The sequence below is a fragment of the Cynara cardunculus genome (assembly GCF_001531365.2).
Source record: "Cynara cardunculus var. scolymus isolate 2C chromosome LG 6, CcrdV1, whole genome shotgun sequence".
Taxonomy (NCBI): Eukaryota; Viridiplantae; Streptophyta; class Magnoliopsida; order Asterales; family Asteraceae; genus Cynara; species Cynara cardunculus.
Genome location: NC_037533.1, coordinates 3,377,004 through 3,400,683, shown reverse-complemented (window position 1 = coordinate 3,400,683; position 23,680 = coordinate 3,377,004). Strand labels below are relative to the sequence as shown.

General features: G+C 37.1%; 1 protein-coding gene across 2 annotated transcripts; it reads left to right on the top strand.

The window, feature by feature from the left end:
* Nucleotides 1-15,058: 15,058 nt before the first annotated feature.
* On the top strand, nt 15,059-23,135 carry LOC112514843 (N-glycosylase/DNA lyase OGG1). Of its 2 annotated transcripts, none has more exons than XM_025121465.1 (4): nt 15,059-15,756; nt 18,285-18,495; nt 22,200-22,416; nt 22,647-23,135. In XM_025121465.1, exons 1-4 carry the CDS (start codon nt 15,071-15,073, stop codon nt 22,658-22,660), a joined length of 1,128 nt encoding a protein of 375 aa, XP_024977233.1. In that variant the 5' UTR covers nt 15,059-15,070; the 3' UTR covers nt 22,661-23,135. The 2 variants fall into 2 exon arrangements, with proteins under 2 accessions (XP_024977233.1, XP_024977232.1); XM_025121464.1 differs by having other exon boundaries at nt 22,644-23,135.
* The last annotated feature ends 545 nt before the right edge of the window (nt 23,136-23,680 follow it).

Sequence of the window (23,680 nt, the reverse complement as noted above, 5' to 3'; positions counted from 1 at the left end):
CTGCCGAGCAAGAACTTGCAAAGAACAAATCCACCATTTTGATGGTTCGTAAGGGTAAGAAATGGAAAGGCAAAGTAAAGTCCATTGCTAAACCCACTTCTAAATCTTTGAAGCCAAAAGGAAGCATTAAGAAACCCAAGGTAACTGTACCTAAAGAGGGTGAGTGCTTTCACTGCAACAAACTCGGGCATTGGAAGAGGAATTGTCCTATCTACCTTCAGGAAAAGAAGAAAGGAAATGTAACATCCACTTCAGGTATCTATGTGATAGAAGCTAATCTTTCTACTTCTTATACATCATGGGTATTAGATACCGGATGTGGTTCTCACATTTGTAGAAACATGCAGGAACTAAAAAGGACTAAAAGGTCGAACAAAGGTGAAGTTGATCTACGCGTTGGAAATGGGGCAAAGGTTGCTGCTATAGCCGTAGAATCTATTTTGTTAACTTTACCGACCGGATTAATATTAGAACTCGATGACTGTTATTGCATACCATCTATTTCTAGAAATTTGATTTCTGTATCTTGTTTAGACAAGAAAGGTTTTACCTTTAATATTAGGAACAAATGTTGTTCATTATCTTTTGATAATATATATTATGGTGATGCAAGTTTGATTAATGGTCTTTATGTTCTTAATATGGATAATCCGATTTATAACATAGATAAAAAGGAAGTCAAATCGAATAGTTCAAATTTAACTTATCTCTGGCATTGTCGCCTTGGGCATATAAACGAAACTCGCATATCCAAACTCCATAAAGATGGATTATTGAACAAATTAGATTTTGAATCATATGGCACGTGCGAAACTTGTTTAAAAGGAAAGATGACAAAGGCTCCGTTTGTTGGACAAAGTGAGAGAGCAAATGATGTATTGGGAATCATACATAGTGATGTATGTGGCCCGATGAACATACAAGTTAGAGGTGGTTATAGATACTTCATTACATTTACCGATGATCTCAGTAGATTCGGCTATATATATTTGATGCGACATAAGTCCGAGTCCTTTGAGATATTCAAAGACTTTCAAAATGAAGTACAAAATCAACTTGGAAAGAGTATTAAGATTCTTCGATCTGATCGAGGTGGCGAATACTTAGACCATGCTTTTCTTGATCATCTTAGAAATTGTGGTATCGTGTCATAACTCAGTCCACCTGGAACACCGCAGTGGAATGGTGTTTCCGAAAGGAGGAATCGTACACTGTTGGACATGGTACGATCTATGATGAGTCAATATGACCTTCCGACGTCTTTTTGGGGATATGCTCTAGAGACAGCAGCTTTCACACTAAACCGGGTTCCATCAAAATCTGCTGAAAAGACACCATATGAGATATGGACTGGGAAGAGTCCTAAATTATCTTTTATGAAGATTTGGGGTTGTGAGGTTTACGTACGCCGTATAATCACAACTAAATTAGAACCAAAATCTGATAAATGCATATTTGTAGGATATCCCAAGAAACTATGGGATATTATTTCTATCATCTTCACGACAATAAAGTGTTTGTTGGGCGTACTGGTGTCTTCTTGGAAAAGGAATTTATTTCCAAAGGTATCAGTGGGAGGAATATAGAACTTGAAATTATTCAAGATCAAAATATGTCAACACAGATGGAACCAACACAGACACCACAAGTAATTGTGGATCCACAAAGTGTTGTGGAAAGACAGTCTGATGTTGTAGCACAAAGTTCTCGTAGATCTGGTAGAAAACGGAATGAGCCTGAGAGATATGGATTTCTCATCACTCATACCGGGGATGTGATGCTTATGGATGATGAGCCCATTAGTTACCAAGATGCTATGACAAGCACTGACTCCGAAAAATGATTAGAAGCTATAGAATAACCTTACTTGTTATTGTAATTAAACAGATAGACCATAAACAATTTTAACTTCTAAACATATGTAATGCTTTATCAGACTTGGAGTGGTTGATGTTCCAACTTCTGGGTACAACAAGTGCCATTTTTGGTGTTGTAAAAGATGTTGGAGCTAATGTTTCGCGATTTCTCACATATCTTCCTCCAATTGTCCTATATATTATATATAAAAATTTGATTCCTCGTGTTACTGTTGGGCCGGTCGCAGTTGAATATTGTATTACAAAGTGATTTACGGTCCCAAAGTGATAACAATAAATCATAGTTTAAACTGACCCAATACGACAAATGTGAATTAACGAGATCTAAATATTGTATATTACGGTCTAACAACTGCTACTAATCCACAAATATAAAGTTAGCAGTTATATCAAGTATACGATCAAATATCAAAGCGGCATGTAAATCGAGACAACGAGATTTAACGTGATTCCACTATATAGGTGAAAGTGTATGTCCAGAGGGAGAGAAAAAAGATCGATTTATTACTAACTGAGAGAATTTACAACGTATTTACACGATCTTTGGATCAATGAATCAGCTACCCAAAGTTTCCCCAAAACAAAGTTATATATATATATATGTGTGTGTGTGTGTGTGTGTATGTATGTAACAAAAAACGACGATAGGAAAAACAAAATGGAAGGAAAGAAGCTTGGTGGTGTTGTGTGTGTATTTACAACCCAAATGCATGCATATATATATATATATATATATATATATAKAGAGAGAGAGAGAGAGAGAGGTCCATTCAAGAGAGAACTGGTTAGTTTGTGATAACTGTGAGATCCAATCTCAATCACAAATCAATGGATAAATTAGAAAACTAACATTTTTGGTAATTTGACTTAAATTTTTTATTAAAGGGCATTTTAGTTATTTAAGTTTTTTTTATCTCTCCTATGTCTCTTTCTCCTTCTTACGGCCTTCGGTAAACCTTATTTCGATGAACACCATGTGATACCCAAAATATACCAAGATACACAATGTGATACTTAAAACAAATACAATGTGATATCTAAAACACACCAAGTAAAGTTCGAGACTACTGTGATACCAATTGTGGTACCATTGTGATACCAACTGTAGTAACCACTATAATATCACTCAATGAGGGCGTTTAAGGGGGAGATCGAGGGGAGTGTCAATGTAAATGGTGGTCAGTAACGGAGATGGGTGAAGGGAGATGGATGTCGAAAATGACGTCTTGGTCAGACAAGATGACCGGAGGAGGCCACCGGATTTTGGTCCCCGTGTGTGTATATATATATATATATAATAAAGTAATTAATCTAATTAAAGTAAATTGGAATATTAAACTAATTATAGTAAATTGAATAATCAACCCAAATTACTTATTTATCCTTCTATTTTATTTTAAGAAAAATATTAGTTATCTTAAATGATTGGCTCACGTTGGATCTCACAATTACCACAAACTAATCAGTTTTTATTTGATTAGACCTATATATATATATATATATATATATATGTGTGTGAGAAAAGAAAAAAGAGAGCCACTTTTTCTTCAAGTTGACAAATTGTAGCATGCATGTTGATGTATAACTATATTGGATAATATATAGGTTGGCAGCAAACTAGCTTGGTCGGCATCACCTTTTCTTTCCCATGAAAGTTGGCATCATCTTGTGATATAAATTATAGTCATAAACATGTGGCTTAAATTAATCATTAACCTCATGCATCCATTACTTGTACTTTCTGTTTGGTGAGTTGTACACCATTCTAAATACTTACCAATATTAAGTTTTTCAACACTCCACCATGATGTGCAAATCACCTTACGAAACCAAAAACACAAACCAATCAACGAACATGAACAATAGCTAATAGAGATTGACACGAGGTGACAAAATGCATTTTGACCGTGATGAGCTTCGGCTCGGCCATCACCAGTCAAAGCCAAAAGCAAAAAATATGCAAAGTGTGCAATCTCAATAAAATGAAACGAGTTAAGAAACCTAAAACATGTACCAAGTAATAACTCCGTAAAAATGTTGCTATGTCATCTTTAGTAATATTCTCATCTCTCCCACAAGGTGTCGAACGCACTAACACAATCTAAGTTGGATCAAATTCGAGCAATGCTCGAATTTTGCTAGTGGTAACGGTTTTGTGAACATGTCAACAACATTATCGTTAGTAATGATTTTCTTCAATTACACCACTTTTGCATCATGTAAAGCTACCAAAAAAGCATCTCACACATTAATGTGCTTTGTACGAGAGTTGAACGTCAAATTTGTAGCCAAGTGAATCGTACTCTAGCTATCACAATTAATCCGGACAGTAGACTACTTTAAGCCCAAACCAACCAAGAGTTCCTATAAATGAACCGCTTTTTAGCAGACTCCGTCGCAATAAGTTCAACTTCGGTAGTCGATAATGCAACAACATATTGTAACCGAGATCTCCAACTGACAGCTGTTCCACCTAATGCAAAAACATAACCGGAAGTGGATTCCCAACTGACACGATCACCTGTGTAATCTAAATCATAATAACCAACAATATCACAATTGTTTTGCATACCATAAATGAGACTGTGACTTTCCATACCTTTCAAATAACGAAATACAGTTTTCACTGCTACCCAATGTGACTTACCCAGATTTGATAAAAACCGATTAATCACTCCAACAGAATGTGCAAGGTCGGGACATATACATATCATAACATACATCAGAAGCACTAACATACATAATTTTTTCCATCTCAGCTCTTCCAATATCATCTACCAGACAATCGTCTTTTGTAATCTTGATGTGTCTTGGAAGTAGCGTAGACGTTGACTTTGCTCCATCAAGATTAAACCGCTTCAAAATCTTTTGAATATAGTCATATTGTGTCAACCTGAGAGTACGAGACTTTCTATCCCAAACAATTTCCATGACGAGAATAACACGAGCTTCACCGAGATCCTTCATTTCGAATCTTAATTTCAACATATCTTTCAAACTGTTGATTTCAGATCGATCCCTGTAAGCTATCAGCGTGTCATCAACATAAAGAAGTAGATAAGTATAAATGTAACATCTTGATCTATGATATACACAAACATATTTCTCACTATGCTCAAAACCTAACGAGAGCATAAACAAATCAAACTTCTTGTACCACTGTCGAGGCGACTATTTAAGTCCATAAAAGGATTTTTTTTCAATTTATAGACCCAATCAGATTTGTTTCAGAGATAAAACCTTCGGGTTGCTTCATATAAATAGTTTCTTCAAGATCTCTGTGTAGAAAATTTGTTTTCACATCTAATTGTTCAAGTTCTAGATCATGAATTGCCACAAGGGACAGAAGGACCCAGATAGATATCTGTCGAATCATAGGCGCGAAGATATCGTCATACTTAATACCCTTCCGATGTGCAAACCTCTCGCAACCAGGCGAGCTTTATAATGTTTATCATCTTTGACTTTATAGACCCATTTGCAGCTAATTTCACAACTGCCTTTTGGTAACGGACATAACTCCGAAGTATTGTTTTTCAATAAAGCTTCAATTTTCTCTTGCATAGCTCCTAACCACTTAGCACAATGGCTCAAAGCAAGGGCCTCCGAATAGTCAAACGGCTCATCATGTACATTATGTAAAACATACTCAAGCTAGTCAGTGAAACTCATATTTGCATAATCCCAATCACCATCCCTATTAGGAGGACGGATAGTTCTTTGGCTCTACCTCATAGGTACTAAAACTGGAATTGTATCGCCTTGACATCCACCATCATTAAGAATTTCTTCCTGAATTGAACTAACTGGATCAAAAGTAGATGTAATTAGTGGACTAACATCTTCTTCAGATTCTGGCCCCAAAGTAAAACCATGAGCAGATGAGCTGGGTACAATAGGACTGCCAATTATCTCATCTCCATCGGCTATAGGATAATTAGAAGAGATAATTTTTGGTTCTGGAGTGGGTTGTCGATCTTGATTGGACTTGAACTTAATCAACTCATCAAAGGTTACATGTCGAGAATGAATCACCTTTCGGGTGATCGAGTTCCAGATTTGGTAACCCTTAATTCCATATGTATAACCGAGTTAGAATCCCTTAGTGGCTCTAGGATCCAACTTGTCCTGACCTGTCACATGAATATAAACAGGACAACCAAATACACGTATGTATTTCAAAAAAATATTACCCTTACCCCTTCGAATTTCTTCCAGAATATTTCCCCCAATAGCTTAGCACAGTAACCGATTCACTATGTGTACTGCAGTGTGAAGTGTTTCAGTCGAAAACATTTTAGGGATACCAAATGTAACTAACATACATCACACTTTATCTAACAAATTCCTATTCCCGCTCGACAACTCTGTTTGATTGAGGATCATCAAGTGTTGTGTAGTGACGGTGAATACCTCTACGTGAACAAAGTCTTTAAAATTACCACTAGTGTATCCCCACCATTTTCAGATCTTAGCACTTTTAATATTTCAAAAACATCTGATTTTAACTTAATCACATACACCCACAGTTTATGCAAGAAATCATCAATAAAAGTAACATAATATTTACCTCCATTGAGTGACTGTGTCGAAGATGGTCCCTAAACGTCTGTATGAACATAATCGAGGATCTATTTGATGTTGTGTTTTCCAACCCAAAAGAAACATGCGTCTGTTTACCATAAACACATTATGAACAGAAGCCCACACTCTTAGGCGTATCAACTACAATAACTTTTGGTTTGCTCAGAATCTCCAAATTCTTCTCTGAAGTGTGTCCCAATTTGAGATGCCATAAACGAGAAGCATCTAAATTTCTTGAACTATCCGCGACACATGCGTTAGAACTGACTGTCTCAACTACCAGATGAAATAGGTAATTTTTGCATGTTCACCTTTCATCACAGTGAAACTCCCTCTCGAGACACACAAACTCCCATTTTCTATCTGTATCTTACAGCCAAGTTTGGACAGTTGTCCAACAGATGTCAAATAACGAGTCATAGACAATACAAATTTAACATTTAATAAAGTTCAAATACTACCATCAAACATTTTGATTCTGACTGAACGAATACCTCGAGTAACACACGATGTATTGTTCCCCGTATAAATATTGTTATCTTCAAATTCCTCGAAAATAGTAAAACAATCAAGGAATGATGTCATATGGAACGAAGCTCCGGTATCCAACACCCAACACCTATCGCCTTATGGTGGTGTAACTATTGCTGAGAAGCTTGTATCCTGTTCAATTGCAACTGCTGAAGATTCTGTTTTATTCTTGTTTTTGTTTTTCAAACTCAGACAATCTATGTTTGTGACAATAATTACAACTGCCCCGTTGCTTGGATTTCCTACGATAACCAGGCTTACGAGACTGGGAGCGGCCACGACTCCTATATTGTTGATCGTCTTGGTCTCTTTTAGCAAAGAGACCCTGATTGTTGTAGTTGTTATCCCGCGAACTGTTACCAATTTTCATCTGAACTCTTTGTTCTTCACAAATCATCATGCTTTCACATCAGACAAAGAAATGAAATCTCTCCGTAAATAAAATTGTTAGTGAACTGGGAATATTTCTCGGGAAGTGAATACAACAAAATCAAAGCGAATGCCTCATTATCTGTGGCAAAAATAGAATATGTTGCCTTCAACTTTGTAATAGTGTCTTTTAACTCAGTCATATAGGCCTGAATGGTTGTACCTTCCTTCATTTTAAAGAAGAAGCACGACTTCATCAGTAACAGTTGATTAGTCAAACTTTTTCTTGAGATAAAGATTCTCAAGTCTCTTTCAAATCCCTACGACTGTCTTCAAAAACGATTTTCCGAAATAACATTTGGACCCATAGCCATCCGCAAGGTAGTGAAAGCCCAAGCCTCCATTTCATTAGCCTCTAAAGCTGATATCTCCGGATCTTTTTCTTCCGGAGCAAAGACTACGGGGTGGACATCATTTTTCCTAAGTGTTGCTCCTATAGTGAACTGTCATTTACCAAAATCACATTCCCATTCCATTTTTCTATTATAATCCCAGACCCCGATAATTTAAAAGCACCCTTCTGATAAACATTTAAATTCGGGTTAGAACTATGACTGACAAACGGATTTCCTGAATCGCCAAACATTTTACCAAGCACGTGACGTGCAAATAAAAATATACAATCTAATTCAAACTTAGATCTAGCAAACTCTGATATCAATTGTTGGGTCGATCGTAGTTAGAATATCGTATTACAAAGTGATTTACGGTCCCAAAATGATAACAATAAATCACAGTGCAAACTGACCCAATACAACAAATGCGGATTAACGAGATCTAGATATTGTATATTACAGTCTAACAATTCATACCGATCCACAAATGTAAATTAACGGTTATATCAAGTATACGATCAAATATCAAAGTGATACGTAAATCCAGACAACGAGATTTAACGTGGTTCCACTATTGAGGTGATAGTGTACGTCCACAGGGAGAGAGATGGATTTATTACTAACTGGGAGAATTTACAACATGTTTACAAGATCCTTGGATCAATGAATCAGCTATCCAAAGTTTTCCCAAAACAAAGTTATATATATATATATATATATATATATATATATAGAGAGAGAGAGAGAGAGAGAGAGGTTGGTTATTATACAACCATTGACATTTGTGCAACCAATACAACCCAATCTCAACCGTCCATTTCATTTGATGAATATGTGATTTCATAGAAGGTTTTGATTGTTTCCTAATATAAAGTATTAATCATAATTAATGAACTCTATTCATATTCCATAAATATTCAAATCATAATAAATGAACTCCCATCATTTCTATAAATATCTCAATTAATTGGGTTGCAAGAGTTGTACAAATACACAAGGTTGTAAAAGAAATATACCCTATATATATATATATATATAACAAAAAAACGATGAGAGGAAAAACAAAATGGAAGGAAAGAAGCTTGGTGTTGTTGGTTGTGTATTTACATCCCAGATGCATGCATGCATGCATACATATTTATATATATGAAAAGAAAAACGGCGGCCACCTTTTTCTTAAAGTTGGCAAATTGTAGCATGCATGTTGATGTATACCTATATTGGATACTATATAGATTGGCAACAAACTAGCTTGGCGGCATCACCTTTTCTTTTCCATGTAGGTTGGCATCAACTTGTAATGTAAATTATAGTCACAAACATGTGGCTCAAATTAATCATTAACCTCATGCATCAATTAATTGTACTTTTCTGCTTGGTGAGTTGTACAACATTCTAAAAACATACCAATATTAAGTTTTTCAACGATTACTTGGACATATTTCAAGCTAGAAATGAACACATCGTGTGCTTTGTTGTACTTGAGAAGGAAGTGAAAGCGGTTGCAGAGGCACAGAGACTAGACTTCACCAAGTTTTTGGTGTTGCACGTATTTTTCAAGTGTTAATCTTTGACTTGAGTGCAAATATTGCTCTTTGGTTTCATGTGTTGAAACTTTTTGTGGCCGTCGACCCCTGGACACACGATACCCAACACCCCAATATTTGATACCCAACACCTGCCACCCTAAACCTAATTTTTAGTTTGAGTCATTGATCAAGTTTTGCTCTGAGTTTACTTCTACTTTAACTATCAACTATCGAGGTACACTTTTGCTTTGACCATCAGGTTTTCCGTCTGCTTGTACTATGGACAAAATGTTTTTATATTGCATTTGTTATTATTCTTCTATGTAATATTTATTCTTTATTTAATATGAAATATGTGAGATTTCGCATGGTTGCTTTTTGCATAATAGATGTCTACAACACTTCGCAATTGGTTCTAGCTTAGATTTTCTAAGTATTTGTACTATGTTGATTAGTGAGCATGGGATTGTGGCGGGGACCCCAATCCCAATCTTTGTCCCCATCTCCATCGGGGAATATCATCACATTAACAGGGAATCGGGGATCTTTCCCCCCATTAATATAAGATCTTTTAAATTAAATATGTTAAATACCACATTCGATCGATAACGATTCATGTTTAAATCTCACATATTTTCAAAATTTGCTCTTATAGAGTATCAAATATTCATATGTGAACACAATCACAACATCATAAGTAATTGTTTCATCAAATGTTTTTGACTTTTAACTTTTTCTTATCTAAGAAAAATAAGATATGTAAATCTAAATGAATATTAAATATTCATATGTGAAAATACTATTTCTAAATCTAAATGAATATTAAATCTAATTCTTAATAAATAATATATCTAATAATAAAGTTATGTAATATATTTAATATTCCCATCCCTGGTTTTTAACTTTGGGGGATCCCCGTCTCCCGTCTTGTGGGGAATCCCCGTCCCCTGACTTGCAGGGAATCCCGCCCTCTCCGGGTTTCCCAATGGGGCGGGGTTTTTTTCCATGCCTATTGATTAGCAACTTTCACAGTTTAATTGTTATTATGTACTAGCAATCAAATAATTTTGACATTTTAGATAAAACTTAGCATTTTGGGTTTACAAGGTTAGTTTTGTTTAAATAACTTGAAGGTTAAAAAAGGAATTATAGTGTTAATAAATGTTAGTCTTTTTTAAGATTATTTATTTATCAGACCCTGTATTTGCATGTTGTTTGTTTAATTTGTTATGTTTGCGAGTACAAATTGTCTTAAATACAAAACTTTTATCTTCCCAATGTTTTTAACCCCACCAGGACTCTATCATCGACTTTGGTTTATATGAGGGCTTTTTTTCTACTATGTTAGGAGGTTTTTTTTAATCTTCATGACTATTCTGCTCCCACGTATATAACGTACAAGTTGTTAAATATATTTCTTTATCAAAGTTATAGATAGATATATGTTTTCAAAAATACTGTTTCACAGTTTCACGCTTCAGATTAATAAAAAAAATGCTTTTCAATCTTGTCTTCTCCAGGTAACTTTTCGACATTGTATGTTAGATGTACAACCAATTCAAACAATGAAATATAATCCACGAATTGATTTGCTCAAAACTCTTGCCTTATTTCAAATTTGAAAATATGATGGATGTTCTAATGTTTATGGGGTTTCTTTTTAAAAAACCAGAAAATTAATATCCATGAGGAAGAGATCGTCCTTTTTAACCTTTTGTTTTATAATGTTTCTATTGGTATTCTCTGTTTCTTGGATGTCTTAACTTGCAGGCTTATTTGGGGAAATGGGTGAGCAAGATGTTGAACGTCTTCTATGGTTGTATATCTAATTGAAGGTAAGGGTGATTTTCGTATTTCTTTTAGGAGTACTGGTGAAATTATTATGAGAACATTTATTATAAAAAAACATGGAGAAATGACAATAAAAGAACCAACGAGTGTGAAAATATGAGAACGGATGAACTAAATTACAAGAAAAACAAATGGTTTACAAAACTATGTTCTACTTGGTAGAAAAATATTGGACTTCTCATTTTTGCTTACATTTGTTCGATAACCCAAATTATGCATTTCGCTGCTTTGCACAAATATACAACTAGTAGTATAAGGGGCTATTCGGTTGTGGCTTAATGGACTACATAACCCATATAGCTCATTCGCCCAACCATAAGTAGTTGTTCTATTATGGCTTAATCTGAAAATCAATAGCTTATTCAAGTTAGGCATGGCAACGGGGCGGGATGGGGCGGGATGGGGCGAGGTTTGTAATCTCCGGCCCCGGCCCCGGCCCTGGTCCCCGGCGGGTACGGGGATTAACATCCCGTCCCCGGTCAAAAATACGATCAACCCTCGATCATACCCCCAAGTGCAAACACACACAGTCACTGACTCACCGAGTCACACATTGATGATCTTTACTTCATCATTGAACTAAATATATGTAATTCCATTTAAAAACGTGCAGAGGTCCTAATTATGCCCCTAAATATCATTTATCCAGACAAATAAGTAATTAGAAAGAAATGGAAAAAAATTGGCAATGGGTTTAAGCCCCTGACCTCAATGGTAGAAACGGAGAAGAGCAAGATGATAGATGAGACGAGGGCTGTCCGACATCTGTTGTCGAGTGGTCGCTGGTGACTCACTATCGAGTGCCGGCTGGTGATGGTGACAGGCGTGAGGGTCTGTGGAGTGTGGACGAAGAAGAGTAGAAGACGATTGATGAGGTCACGACTCACGAGGGTCGATCGGCTGTAGAATCATGGATTATGTGAGGGTCGACCGGTTGAGGGCTGTTAAGTGTTAGCTGAATAGCTATAGAATCATGGAAGAAGCAAGATTGCAAGCAGCAAGAAGAGTGGAAGATGAGTAGACGACGCACCCCAGGACCCAGGTCACGAGAATATGACAATTGGAATTTGGACATATCAATTACAAAGCACAAGTCCATAAGTCCAAGTTTAAACAGGCCGCACATATCAATTATAAGCCCAAATAGTCAAAATGTTTAATATTTATATATATACCGGGTACGGGGCAGGTCGGGGGATACAATACCCGGCCCCGGCCCCAACCACGGTTTGCCACTACCGGGGATCCCCGGCCCCGGCCCCGGGACCCGTTTTAGAGGGGAATCCCTGGCCCCGTTCGGGTCCGGTGAACCGGGTTCCCCATCGGGTCGGGAAAAATCACCATCCCTAATTCAAGCAGCTAGAGGAAGACTCTTGTTTACATTCAGTCGGCTCTTTTTGCTCACTACCCTGGGAAAATAATGCATCCTCCTCCATAGATCGATGCTCCTCCTCAAGAATACTGCTCCTCGCCTCCTCCATAGATTGATGCTTCTCCTCTAGATTGTTGTTCCTCACCTCTTCCATAGATCAATGCTCCTCCTCCAGATCGTCCTCCTCCTCCATAGATCTATCTATGCTCCTCTTGCCGTCACTATCGTCCTCCTCCTCGCACTCTTCATCTCCGGTGAAAAAACGACTATTGATTTGTTGATGAAATGACCCTCAACCCTCTTCATCTCTGGTAATGAAACGAACCTCAGACCCTCTCAAATCAACCCTCGATCTTTTGCCATCTTCTCTTGTGCCTTCTTCATTTATGGAATCGACCCTATGGTTTTCAATTTCTCCCCATGGGCTTCGATTTGATCATGTCTTTCAATTTCTCCATATGGTTTATCGATTGGTTTTGTTTTCAAAATTTCCCCATGTTTTCAGTTTCTCCATATGGGGTGTTGATTGGCTTGGTTACAGAGAAGAAATCGATTGGTTTGGTGGTTGAACTGGTGGAACTGAATGTTTAATGTAAAATAAAGGGTGAAATAGTCATTTTCACCATTAAGATTGTTTATTCATAATAACAACCTGACAAAAATTATCAAATATCATATAGACAGCTTTATTACTACAGACAACTCTTTATCCATATAAGATTTAATGGAAAATGAACCGGATAGCCCCTAAGATAAATTAAAAAAAAAGATATTTAGATAAAAAAAAATTATTAACCTGGATATACAACCCGCTATGCGAGCCGACTAATCCCAGGGAAACCAATTGCTTTGCAGATAGCCCGGAGTCACCGCATTTGAACCTCCGTGGCCACAAGGGGATTTTTATTTCTCATTGGATTTGAACCTGAGACCTCCTGGTACTTTTGATCTTTGGAGCCAAGCTTAAACCAATCAGGCACCACCCTTGTGGTTTATTTTAGATAAAAATATTAACAACCTTATCTTTGTAAAGATATCAAAAAACAACTCTATTTTTGTAAATAGATCTCAAAGGTAGCATTTAGTATGCATATATGATTAGACATGACTAGACATGACATAACTTGACATGACAAGAGAGTAGAATTGAACATGATTGGACTGGACAGAACAAGTGCATGTCTTGTGTTTGGTACGACTAACACTAGACGAGACATAACTAGACAAGTTACCCCAAAAGTTATTTGATAATTTTAAATATTATATAATAGTTATAATTAACACAAATAAAGCAAATTATTAAAAAATTTAATTTATAAATATTGTTACACAATTTTCATATAAATAGATACATACATATATAATGGTACCAAATATGAATGAAAAATTTGATATAAATGATGGTGGTAGTAGTGGCGGTGGAGGTCGTAGTGTTGGTGGAGATGGTTTTGATTATGGTGGAGGTGGTGGTGGCTGATGATAATAGAGACGATGAACCATGGTGGTCGGTGACCGACAATGGTTATGGAGGTAGAGGCAGTGGTTGGTGGACGATAGTGGTTATAGAGGGCGTGTAGATGGTGGATTGTGGTGGTGGTGGCGGTTGACAAAACGATGGAGAAGGTAGTTGTGGCTGATGTAGTGAAGATAGTGGTGGAGGTGAGGTGACAATGGACGGTGGTGGTCGATGGTCGATGGTGGTTGTAGAGGTCGTGGCCGATGGTGGTTGTAGAGGTGGCAATGGGCAGTGGTGGTCGATGGTGGTTGTGGAGGTCATGGAGGAGGTTGTTGCAGTATAGGAGGAGTTGGAGATGGGCAACGGTGGTAGTGTTGGTGGTAATGGATGGTGGTTGGTGGCTGATGGTGGTTGTAAAGGTGGCAATGGACGGTGGTAGTCGGTGGTCGACGGTGGTTATGGAGGTGATGAAGGAGGTTGTTGTAGTAGAGGAGGAATTGGAGGTGTCGAATGGTCGTAGTGGTGGTGGTAATGGCGGTGGTGGTTCGTGGTCGACTATGGTAAAAGTGGCAATGGACGATAGTGGACGGTGGAGGATGTTGTTGTAATGTAAGAAGAGGTGGAGGTGGGGTGGAGGTGGGGAAGTGGCTGTCAGTGGCGGCGGCAACCGAAACTAGTGGTGATGACCATTAAAACAAATATCATATTAAGGTTATATATCAAATTAGGGTAAATTAGTAATATTTTAGTTTCTGTATTATTCTTGTCCCATCTTGTTCAACTTATTTTGATGAAATAAAAAAAAGTTTTTTTGTCCTATTTTGTCCCAACTTGTCCCAATTCTTGTCCCAATCCCATGTCACACCAAATATAAGACAGTGAATCTTATTCTGTTTCATGTTGCATCAAACAAGAAGTTTTATCCCTCCTCTCCTATCCGGTCCCTTCCACCAAACGCGGCCAAACAACCCTATTTTTACAAATCCAAGAGGCCTATTTTTTTTTTTTTGCAAAGAGATTCTAAGACAACCCTATTTTACAAATTACTCTGGTTTTTTCACGAACGTGGATGACCAGATTCCGACAGCCAATCCATCATACGAGAAATGAAGAGATGCTGTCCCCCGCCGTCGGTAACTACCGCCACCCTAGAACCCATCCGCTCAAAAACCACCTTAACCAATTCCATATCCTCATACTACTCTTCCAAGAAACCTAGAAAACACCTCAAAAAATCCCCTCAAAACCCCAAATGGGTACCCCTCAATTTGAACAAATCAGAGCTCTTTTTGCCCCTTACATTCCCCACCGGCCAAACATTCAGGTGGAAACAAACAGCCCCTTTTCAATTCACAGGTGTTGTAGGCTCCCATCTTGTCTCCCTCATACAACTTCAGGATGCAAATAGTTCTGACGTAGCTTATTGTTTTCACAACACCCGCACCTCCGATCAAGCTGCTGCTAAATCAGCTCTGTTGGATTTCCTCAATATGGGTGTTTGCTTGAGTGACTTGTGGAGTGATTTTTCTGCCATTGATCCACGGTTTGCTGAATTGGCAGAGCATTTAAGTGGTGCCAGAGTTCTCAGGCAAGACCCACTTGAGTGCCTTATTCAGTTTATTTGTTCGTCTAATAACAATATTAAGAGGATCACCCAAATGGTTGATTTCATATCATCACTTGGTAATTATCTGGGTGTGGTTGAAGGGATTGATTTCTATGAGTTCCCGTCTTTGGATCAGTTGTCAAAAGTTTCTGAGGAAGAGCTTCGAAAGGCTGGTTTTGGCTACAGGTTAGACTCTCGGTTGTCAAACCTATCACTTTCCTAATCCATAATTTACATGAATTCTAGTTATTTCTGTGAAAACATTTGCTAATAGATCAAATTTATAGTTTTAGTAACTGATGGTGAATTTGTAACAATATCTATATGAACTTTGCAAATGGAAAGTACTACTTTTGAAATTAGCTACCATTTAGTGTAATGATGTTTCTTTCACTAGTCAGTGTAACAAATGATCAAATTTTCTTATTTTGTACATATTTTGACCAATAATTTTGTAACTAATGATTATCTGGATGCCAAAAGCTGTAAGGTATATTGTACTTCTTTAGTATCTGGAAAAATGCTACATCAAAATCAACCGATACCATGTAGATTGAAGACCAGTTTACAAGGTAAAATGGTACGGAATAGGAATAATTGAAGGTTTGTTACACTAAATTTTTAAAAAGTTCTTGTTGCACTAAATAGGAACTAGGACAAACTTTGTTACATTTTTTCCCTTTACTAATTTGTTCAGATCTTATTGCATTTTTGTGAGTGAGTTGAAATGACGTAAGCGCAAGCCTACCGATGAAAACATGCCATTCGTTGAATTTTCAGTTCAATGGGATTGAACTGAAATTCGCATGAAATCAATTGAAGTATGTTTGAACTTTGAATAACTCTAGCACCACTTCTAGTTCATGGTCTTGGATTTGTCTCCTAGATAGCACCAAATTGATTTTGTGGTATGTCTGTCGATGGCCTAGATAATCACCTTATTCTGGTATAACGATTAATGTAGAATGAAACTCAAATTTCTGATGGCGGTTCACCAAATTGATCTTGACCCTTGATTTTTCAATGCTTTCTTTATCATGTGCGAGCAACTAACCACCCACCAGCTATGCTTTTTTATGGAGTGGTGCAAAATACATAGAAGCTATGCTTGTGTATACTATCTAATCTATTAGCTTGAACCCTTTTTCACCATTTAGAAGTAAAGCTTTATGTGCATTTGGTGACGTAAAAGGTGTATAGGTTTGGAAAGGTAGGTTTGGGCTTGAGAGTGTTTCAATCAAAAAAATATTTTTGATTAAAATGAAGGCCTATTTGTAGTCCTATAATTATCTCATACAAGAACAACATCAAAAACCTTGACATACATCTTGATGGAAGGCAACACTTAAAGAAAGAAACCATGGGATTGATGATAGATGTGTCAATCCATTTAAACTCAAATCTATAACGGTTATATCCATTCTAGTAATTACGATTGTAATGTAGAGGGGGGCTATGACATGCAATTATCTAGTGTCGGTGCTCGAGCGGTGACTATGAGTCTCTGTGTTTAAAGTTGAAGGCCAAAGATTTTTTTGAAAATAGAAAGGGGAATGCATGCATAAAAATGCAAAAATGGAAACCAACAAAATGCCTCCCTAACCCATTTTGCATTGTGTGTTCCCTAACCCATTTTTAGGCTATACTTAATTTCGTTGCTTTTGAATTGATTGTGTGTTCCCTAACCCATTTTTCAACCAAACATTTATATTGAATTTTTGTTTCATAGCCCAACATTACACCCTACCTTGTATATGAGCCCTACCCACAGTCCGATAAGTGTATCATAGTATAGAAGAGGTAAGCAAGTGATCAAGCAGAAAAAAGGGGGGATCGAAAAGGAACAGAAAAGGGGAAGTGGAATGAGAAAAAGCAGACCAAATGGGTCAATTAGCTGTTGCCAAAAAAATAATCAACAAGTAACGCCAAAAGGGGCAATAAGCAGAGTATACATAAGAAGAGCACAAAGTGCGGAGTGTGAAAACACACCAAAGGTGTGATGGGTACGACACAAGAAAGTAATGTGGAAAAGAAAAGAGGCGCTCGATATGCTCATATTGTGATACATTTAGGACTCTTGATTCCTATTCCCTTAGGTTCTTGACACACTACTTAGCCCTGTTGTAACCTATTAAAGACTTGGATAATCTTCTTGAAAATGTGTTGCAGACTAGTTTATGTGTTTACTCTTGTCATATTACTTGATTCCTTCCTGAGATCGATTAGTTTGTGAATTCAGTTCGGCTTCTCAAATTGCGGGAAAACCATCAATCATCCAATTGCAGTATCAATTTCTTTCGTGTGTGTATCAATACCTCCCTCATCCCAAATAAGTGGCATACAATTTGAAAAACTGTTTGACTATTTCAAATATCTAAATGCCACAAGGTAACAACAAATTACTGAAAATTAATGGACCAAAATTAGGTATCCAGAACAGTTCACAAAAAAAACAAAATCTCTAAGTGACAAATCAAAAGAAGGGATATGTGGTGGCAGTCTGTGTTCAAATACGGTTTGCTTATTCTTTCAAGTATATGAAATATTATTATGCTAACTTATCCTACATAAATATCTATTTTTCCTCTACAACCACCTTCCTTGTATGAAATGGTTTTATCTTTCTTTTTCTGCCTCAATATGCTACTTCTTTTCACTGAACGGTACTTTGGTTTTATCTAGAATCTCATCTTTTTTTCGTCTATGATGAGCAGGGCCAAGTACATAATTGGCACCATAGAAGTACTGCAATCAAAACCTGGTGGAGGTGTAGAGTGGCTCGCATCTCTTCGGAAGTTAGATCTTCAAAAGGCAATCGAGGCTCTCATTACTCTACCTGGGGTGGGGCCCAAAGTCGCAGCATGCATAGCTTTGTTCTCTCTAGATCAACATCATGCCGTTCCTGTTGATACGCATGTCTGGAAGGTGAGCTTCTTAATTTTACCCAAGATGTGTTATATGTTCATGCAATAATTGTTTATTGCTTTCAACATTATCACATATTGTCTGCCGGTAATATGAATATAGGCATGATTGGTGTTCGCCTGGGTTATCGGTGACCACTTTTTGTGATCATTAGAAATAAAAGTCGCAAGCAAATCAACGATGTATTTCACTTTTTGTTCAAGTTGTTAAATTTACTTTGATAGTTCATAGGCATAAAAAATTTAACATGGGGTTTTGAATTTTGTTTAAGCTTTTGGAATCAAATTCTGTGGAACATCTGGTTGATCTTTTGAACATCATTAGAGCATCTCCAACAGCTATGCTTCGTTTTTATAGAAATTTTGGAGATTTTGGAAAAGTTTGCTCCAACAGCTATGCTAAACTCTCCTCTAAAATAGAGAAAGAAAAAGAGAGAATGGAGAAATCTCCAAATTTAGAAAAAGAGAGAAAATACAGCATACGTGTTGGAGATGCTCTTGCACATTTAAACTTCAAATATATAGTTTACTTTGGCTACACGACCAACAGCAAGTCTAGTTGTCTTGGTCAAGTGGTTGGGTCTTTTTCTAGATAGCGGTTCCAAGTTCATGTCCCACTCATTGCCTAGTGATTACATCAGTGCGTCAATGTCGGATGACAAAAGTTGAATGTGGTTTATGATTTCTCCTGAACAAAATAACACCACCAATAGCAAATGTACATATAGGTAAAAGTAATTATTTGTAATATATCATTTAGAAGAAATGTACATGACTATATATATTATTACCACTAGGATACCATCTTAAGAAACTTCGTAAAAGTTAACTAGAAAAATAGACCCCATGATCTACATTTAGCTAGGACTCCCCCTCAATCTACACTTAAAAAACATTACAATTCTCAGTTTCATACGAGATTCCCAGTTTAGCTTACGGGGTCAAAGTCTTCTTTGGACTTTTCCTTTTGGGTGTGGGATGCTCATTTAACCTCTGTATTAATCTTGTTCCTTATTTACATTATGATTGTGCATGATTTGCATACAAAATGCCACCTCTGGATGCTCCCTTCAAGCAACACAACTTGTTTTGATGTTGCCAAATGATAACCGTCAAAGATAACATATATTGACTGACGATGTTGAACGAATATGCACATCACTGTGAGATAATTCAACTTTCCAACCAACCATCGCTATCTCTTAGGATCTTCGAAATGTTTATAGTCATTAGAGCATTACAAGGTTTTTCTCTTGATTTTCTTGTCACAATTAATAGGTCAAGGACATTTTCTTCTAAATACGAAGATACCTTTTATACTTCTGGTAACTTCAACTCCCAAGAAATATTTTAGCACCCGTAAGTCCTTTGTCTGAAACTTTTATGAATGAAAGACTTGAGAGATAAGATTCCTATAGTATCACTTCCGGTGATGATAACGTTAACATACATATTTAACCAAGTGAAAGATATTGGGTGGCAGAGGTGATCCTTTAGTTAACGAGAAGGTATCAATTATTTCGATATGTGTGACTCGGTTGCTAGAATCTCCATGATTAGATTGTTGATAGCTTTAGGAGCTATTCACAATCTAGTGATTCACCAAATAGATGTCAAGTCAACATTCTTGAATGGTGATGATAGGGAAAGACACCCAGCCCAAGCCCAATTCTAGATGATCAACCCGGGCGTTTGAAAGGATCAATGGACAAGTGTAGGGCTGATATGAGGGGTTGTTATGCATGCTCATGGGTAGGGAGATACCATAAATACTAATCTGTTAGCAATAGGGAGGGCAAGCAAGAATTATAGTTTTTCAGTAGAGAGTATCGGCTGTGAAAGCTTGGGCAGAGGAAAGGCCATTCATCGACTTCCTTTTGATTTTGTCATCTCTATCTTTTGAATCAAATTATCTAATAGCTTAATCCTTTGTTCTACTTTGCTGTATTGATTATTCTGTTTCCGTTTCTATCAATTTGGTTCCTTTGCTGGGAAACAACAATCAAGGGAAACGATGATCGCTCCAGAGACTCAGGTGAACACCCGATTGCAATCAAGGACTGATGCTCAAGATGGGAACATTGAAGCCCTCTCTAACCAGGTGAAGGAACTATCCTTGTCGATCAACTCTATTAAGGAGATCCTCAATGAATTACCCAAATCCCTGGAGAAACTAGTGACATACTACCAGAAAATACCAGGGCAAACGGCCGATTAATGACGAGGAAGGGGATGCATCAGCATTCAAGGAACCTCCAGGGGATGATAGCTATGACTCTGATGCGAAAACCTCCGGTCGGGGTCTGAACATTTCATCAGAAACAACCATTTCGAGACATCTCTGGTTTCTATGCCAAAGTGAAGTTTCCCTTACTCGAAGGTGTCGATCCCAGGGGATGGATCACCAAAGCCGAGCTCTACTTCCAGGTTCATCTCACTCCGTCTTCTCAGAAACTTAAGCTTACCCTGATGTGTATGGATGGTTCAGCCCTAAATTGGTTCACCAATTCACTAATCAATCACCCTCACACCGACTGAGCTGCTGCCTTTGTTTTCAAATCACCGTGAGCTGCTGCCTTTGTTTTCACCAAGATTGATGACCTTCCAGGGGTATAAGGATTATTTCGACTGATAAAAGTACCACTACATAGAATAGATGGGGCATTGCTTTCTGGGCGGAGAATGCGACAAAAGACGTCTTATGAAGAGTAGAGTTCAGAGGCAGCAAGAACTTTTTGACATGGCTTCAAAATCAAGAGAGAGGTCTGCCAAAGAACTTATAAAATTATCCCTCCCTGTTGCTTGTTGAACTTTCACATCAGGATATTAAGCTTCTTATGTCTTCTTGAACCCCGTAAAGTAGCTGATAAGCGACTAGTCTTAATTTTCTGCACGATAAAAAGTTCACAAACCTCAATGCGGGAGAGTGAGTTTTCTGTTGCTGAAGTACGAAAATTCCGTTAGTTCTAAGAGGGTTTTGCAGTCGGCGGCTAATCCAAAAAGGCTCGAAATTGTTCGAGATTGACAGCTAGAGTTCAAATATGATGACTAGGTCCGGAACATGACTGCCAGGGTTTGAAATTATGACAGCCATGGCGGCTGCTGCGACAGGATGGCGACGGCAGAGGTTTTGGGCCGTGCTGGCGTGCTCTAATACCATGTACAAATAGGTAAAATAATTAGATATAAATATATCATTGAGAAGAAATGGACATGACTATATCTCACTATAGGAAACCATCTTAAGAAACTATATAAAAGTTAACTAGACTAATTATCAAAATTTAGCTAACAACATGAAAATATCCCGCGTCATCAGTTGCGGAAAATGATGTACTTTGTCTGTTTACCAAACGCGTGTTGCAAATTTTATGTGGAAGGAATAAAAGAGTTGGTTACGACATTTCTACAGAAGAAACTTCATTTCCCTCTTTCAAATCAAAATGGATATCAATTTTGTTGCCAATTTTATCATGATGACCTTTTATTGTGTAATATTTGCTATGAAGTTGAATGCAATCAGTGGATACTTTTCTATCTTAATATGAAGTTGAAAGTTGGTTCAATTGACCCCTGTATTCAAACAGTACAGTTCTTATAGGAAGAAATAAGAATGAATTTTCATTATGTACATCGATACAAACTTTATTGCATGAAACATAACTACTAATTATCGTTATCTTTTTGATGCATGCATTGAACCAGATTGCAACCAGATACCTAATCCCCGAGCTGGCTGGCACACGTTTGACACCCAAGCTTTGTAGCCGAGTAGCAGATGCATTTGTGGAAAAATACGGTAGATATGCTGGTTGGGCCCAGACTCTTCTTTTCATCGCAGAATTACCTTTACAAAAGGCACTTTTACAGTCTGTAACGAATGAGAGGAAGGAGGCATCCAAAGACAAAGCACAAAGAGTTGGTAATAAAGATAACATCTGACAACATTGACAATAATATTTAGGAACTATAAATATTTTGAGAACCAAGAAACCAAATATTCATAATGAATATGCATAAATATACATGAAAGGCTCATCATGACTATTTATTCATAATGAATATCATGAATATTTGGTTCTCAAAATATTTATGGTTATCAAATGAACCTGAATAGGACTTTTGGATAAGACTGTATTTTTGTTGCAGAAGAGGAAGGCCCCTAGATGGATGTACGCCTTCAGCCGGTGTTGGATCTTTTTTAATTCCTTGGATACAAATCTGGAGCAATTTTTGGATACGTGATCGAAGGTACTGTACTGTCTTTGTTCAGTCTTCATTCTTCGTGATGAGAAGTTTATCTTGATTATCCATTTCGATGAACCGTGAAGGACAATGATAATCTTTTCGCTCTATAAGTTGCATGCAATTCGTCAACTATTTTATGGGTATTTGATAAAAACAGGATTAGTTCCCGAACCCCATCAATGTATATGTTAAGATTATCAGTAACATGTTTTAAGGGTATTTGTTAGATCAGGAAAATTCTTCACTAAACAACTACCCCTGTTCGGTCTCCTTTGACTTTCCAGGTCAAAGTGTTGATCTTTTAACTTTAAACTTGATTGCCATCTGTTTGAATTCTGTAGAAAATTTCATGAACAATTAAGAATTCTAATGTTAATGCTTTGACAAAGTTACAATGCCTTCTTACATGTATGTGTATATGTATGTACAAAGCTTCTCTTTGCATGTACTAATTGTGGAATGACCCGTCAAGAGAATTAGGGGCCGTTTACCTGGTAAATAAGAGCTTAGGCAATGACCTAGAGTCTTACCCAATAAGTATGTACGACACCAGGTAAATTGTTGCATACAATACTGTTTTGGTGGACTAAAATCTTACCCAGTAAGTGACAATGTTGAATTTTGTTGGTAAGCACTTAACCGGTTAACCATTGGGTAAACGACCCCTTAGTTAAGGGAAACGGTTAGCTTGGTAGTAGACGTAACTGCTCTCTGTCTTTAACCCGTATCTCTTGAACAAATTGGTAATCAGGTTACAAGGTGATGCCAGTTTCTTAATCGGTCATTTTAACCGTTTTTTAATATTTCAAACAAAGTTAACACCAATTAGCTTAATTTTATGAAATTTGTGTTTCAATTAAACTTTTTATTTAGTATTAACTTTTTATCTTCATATTTAGGGCTTGATGTACTGCTTTTCATATGTGAGGTCCTATGTT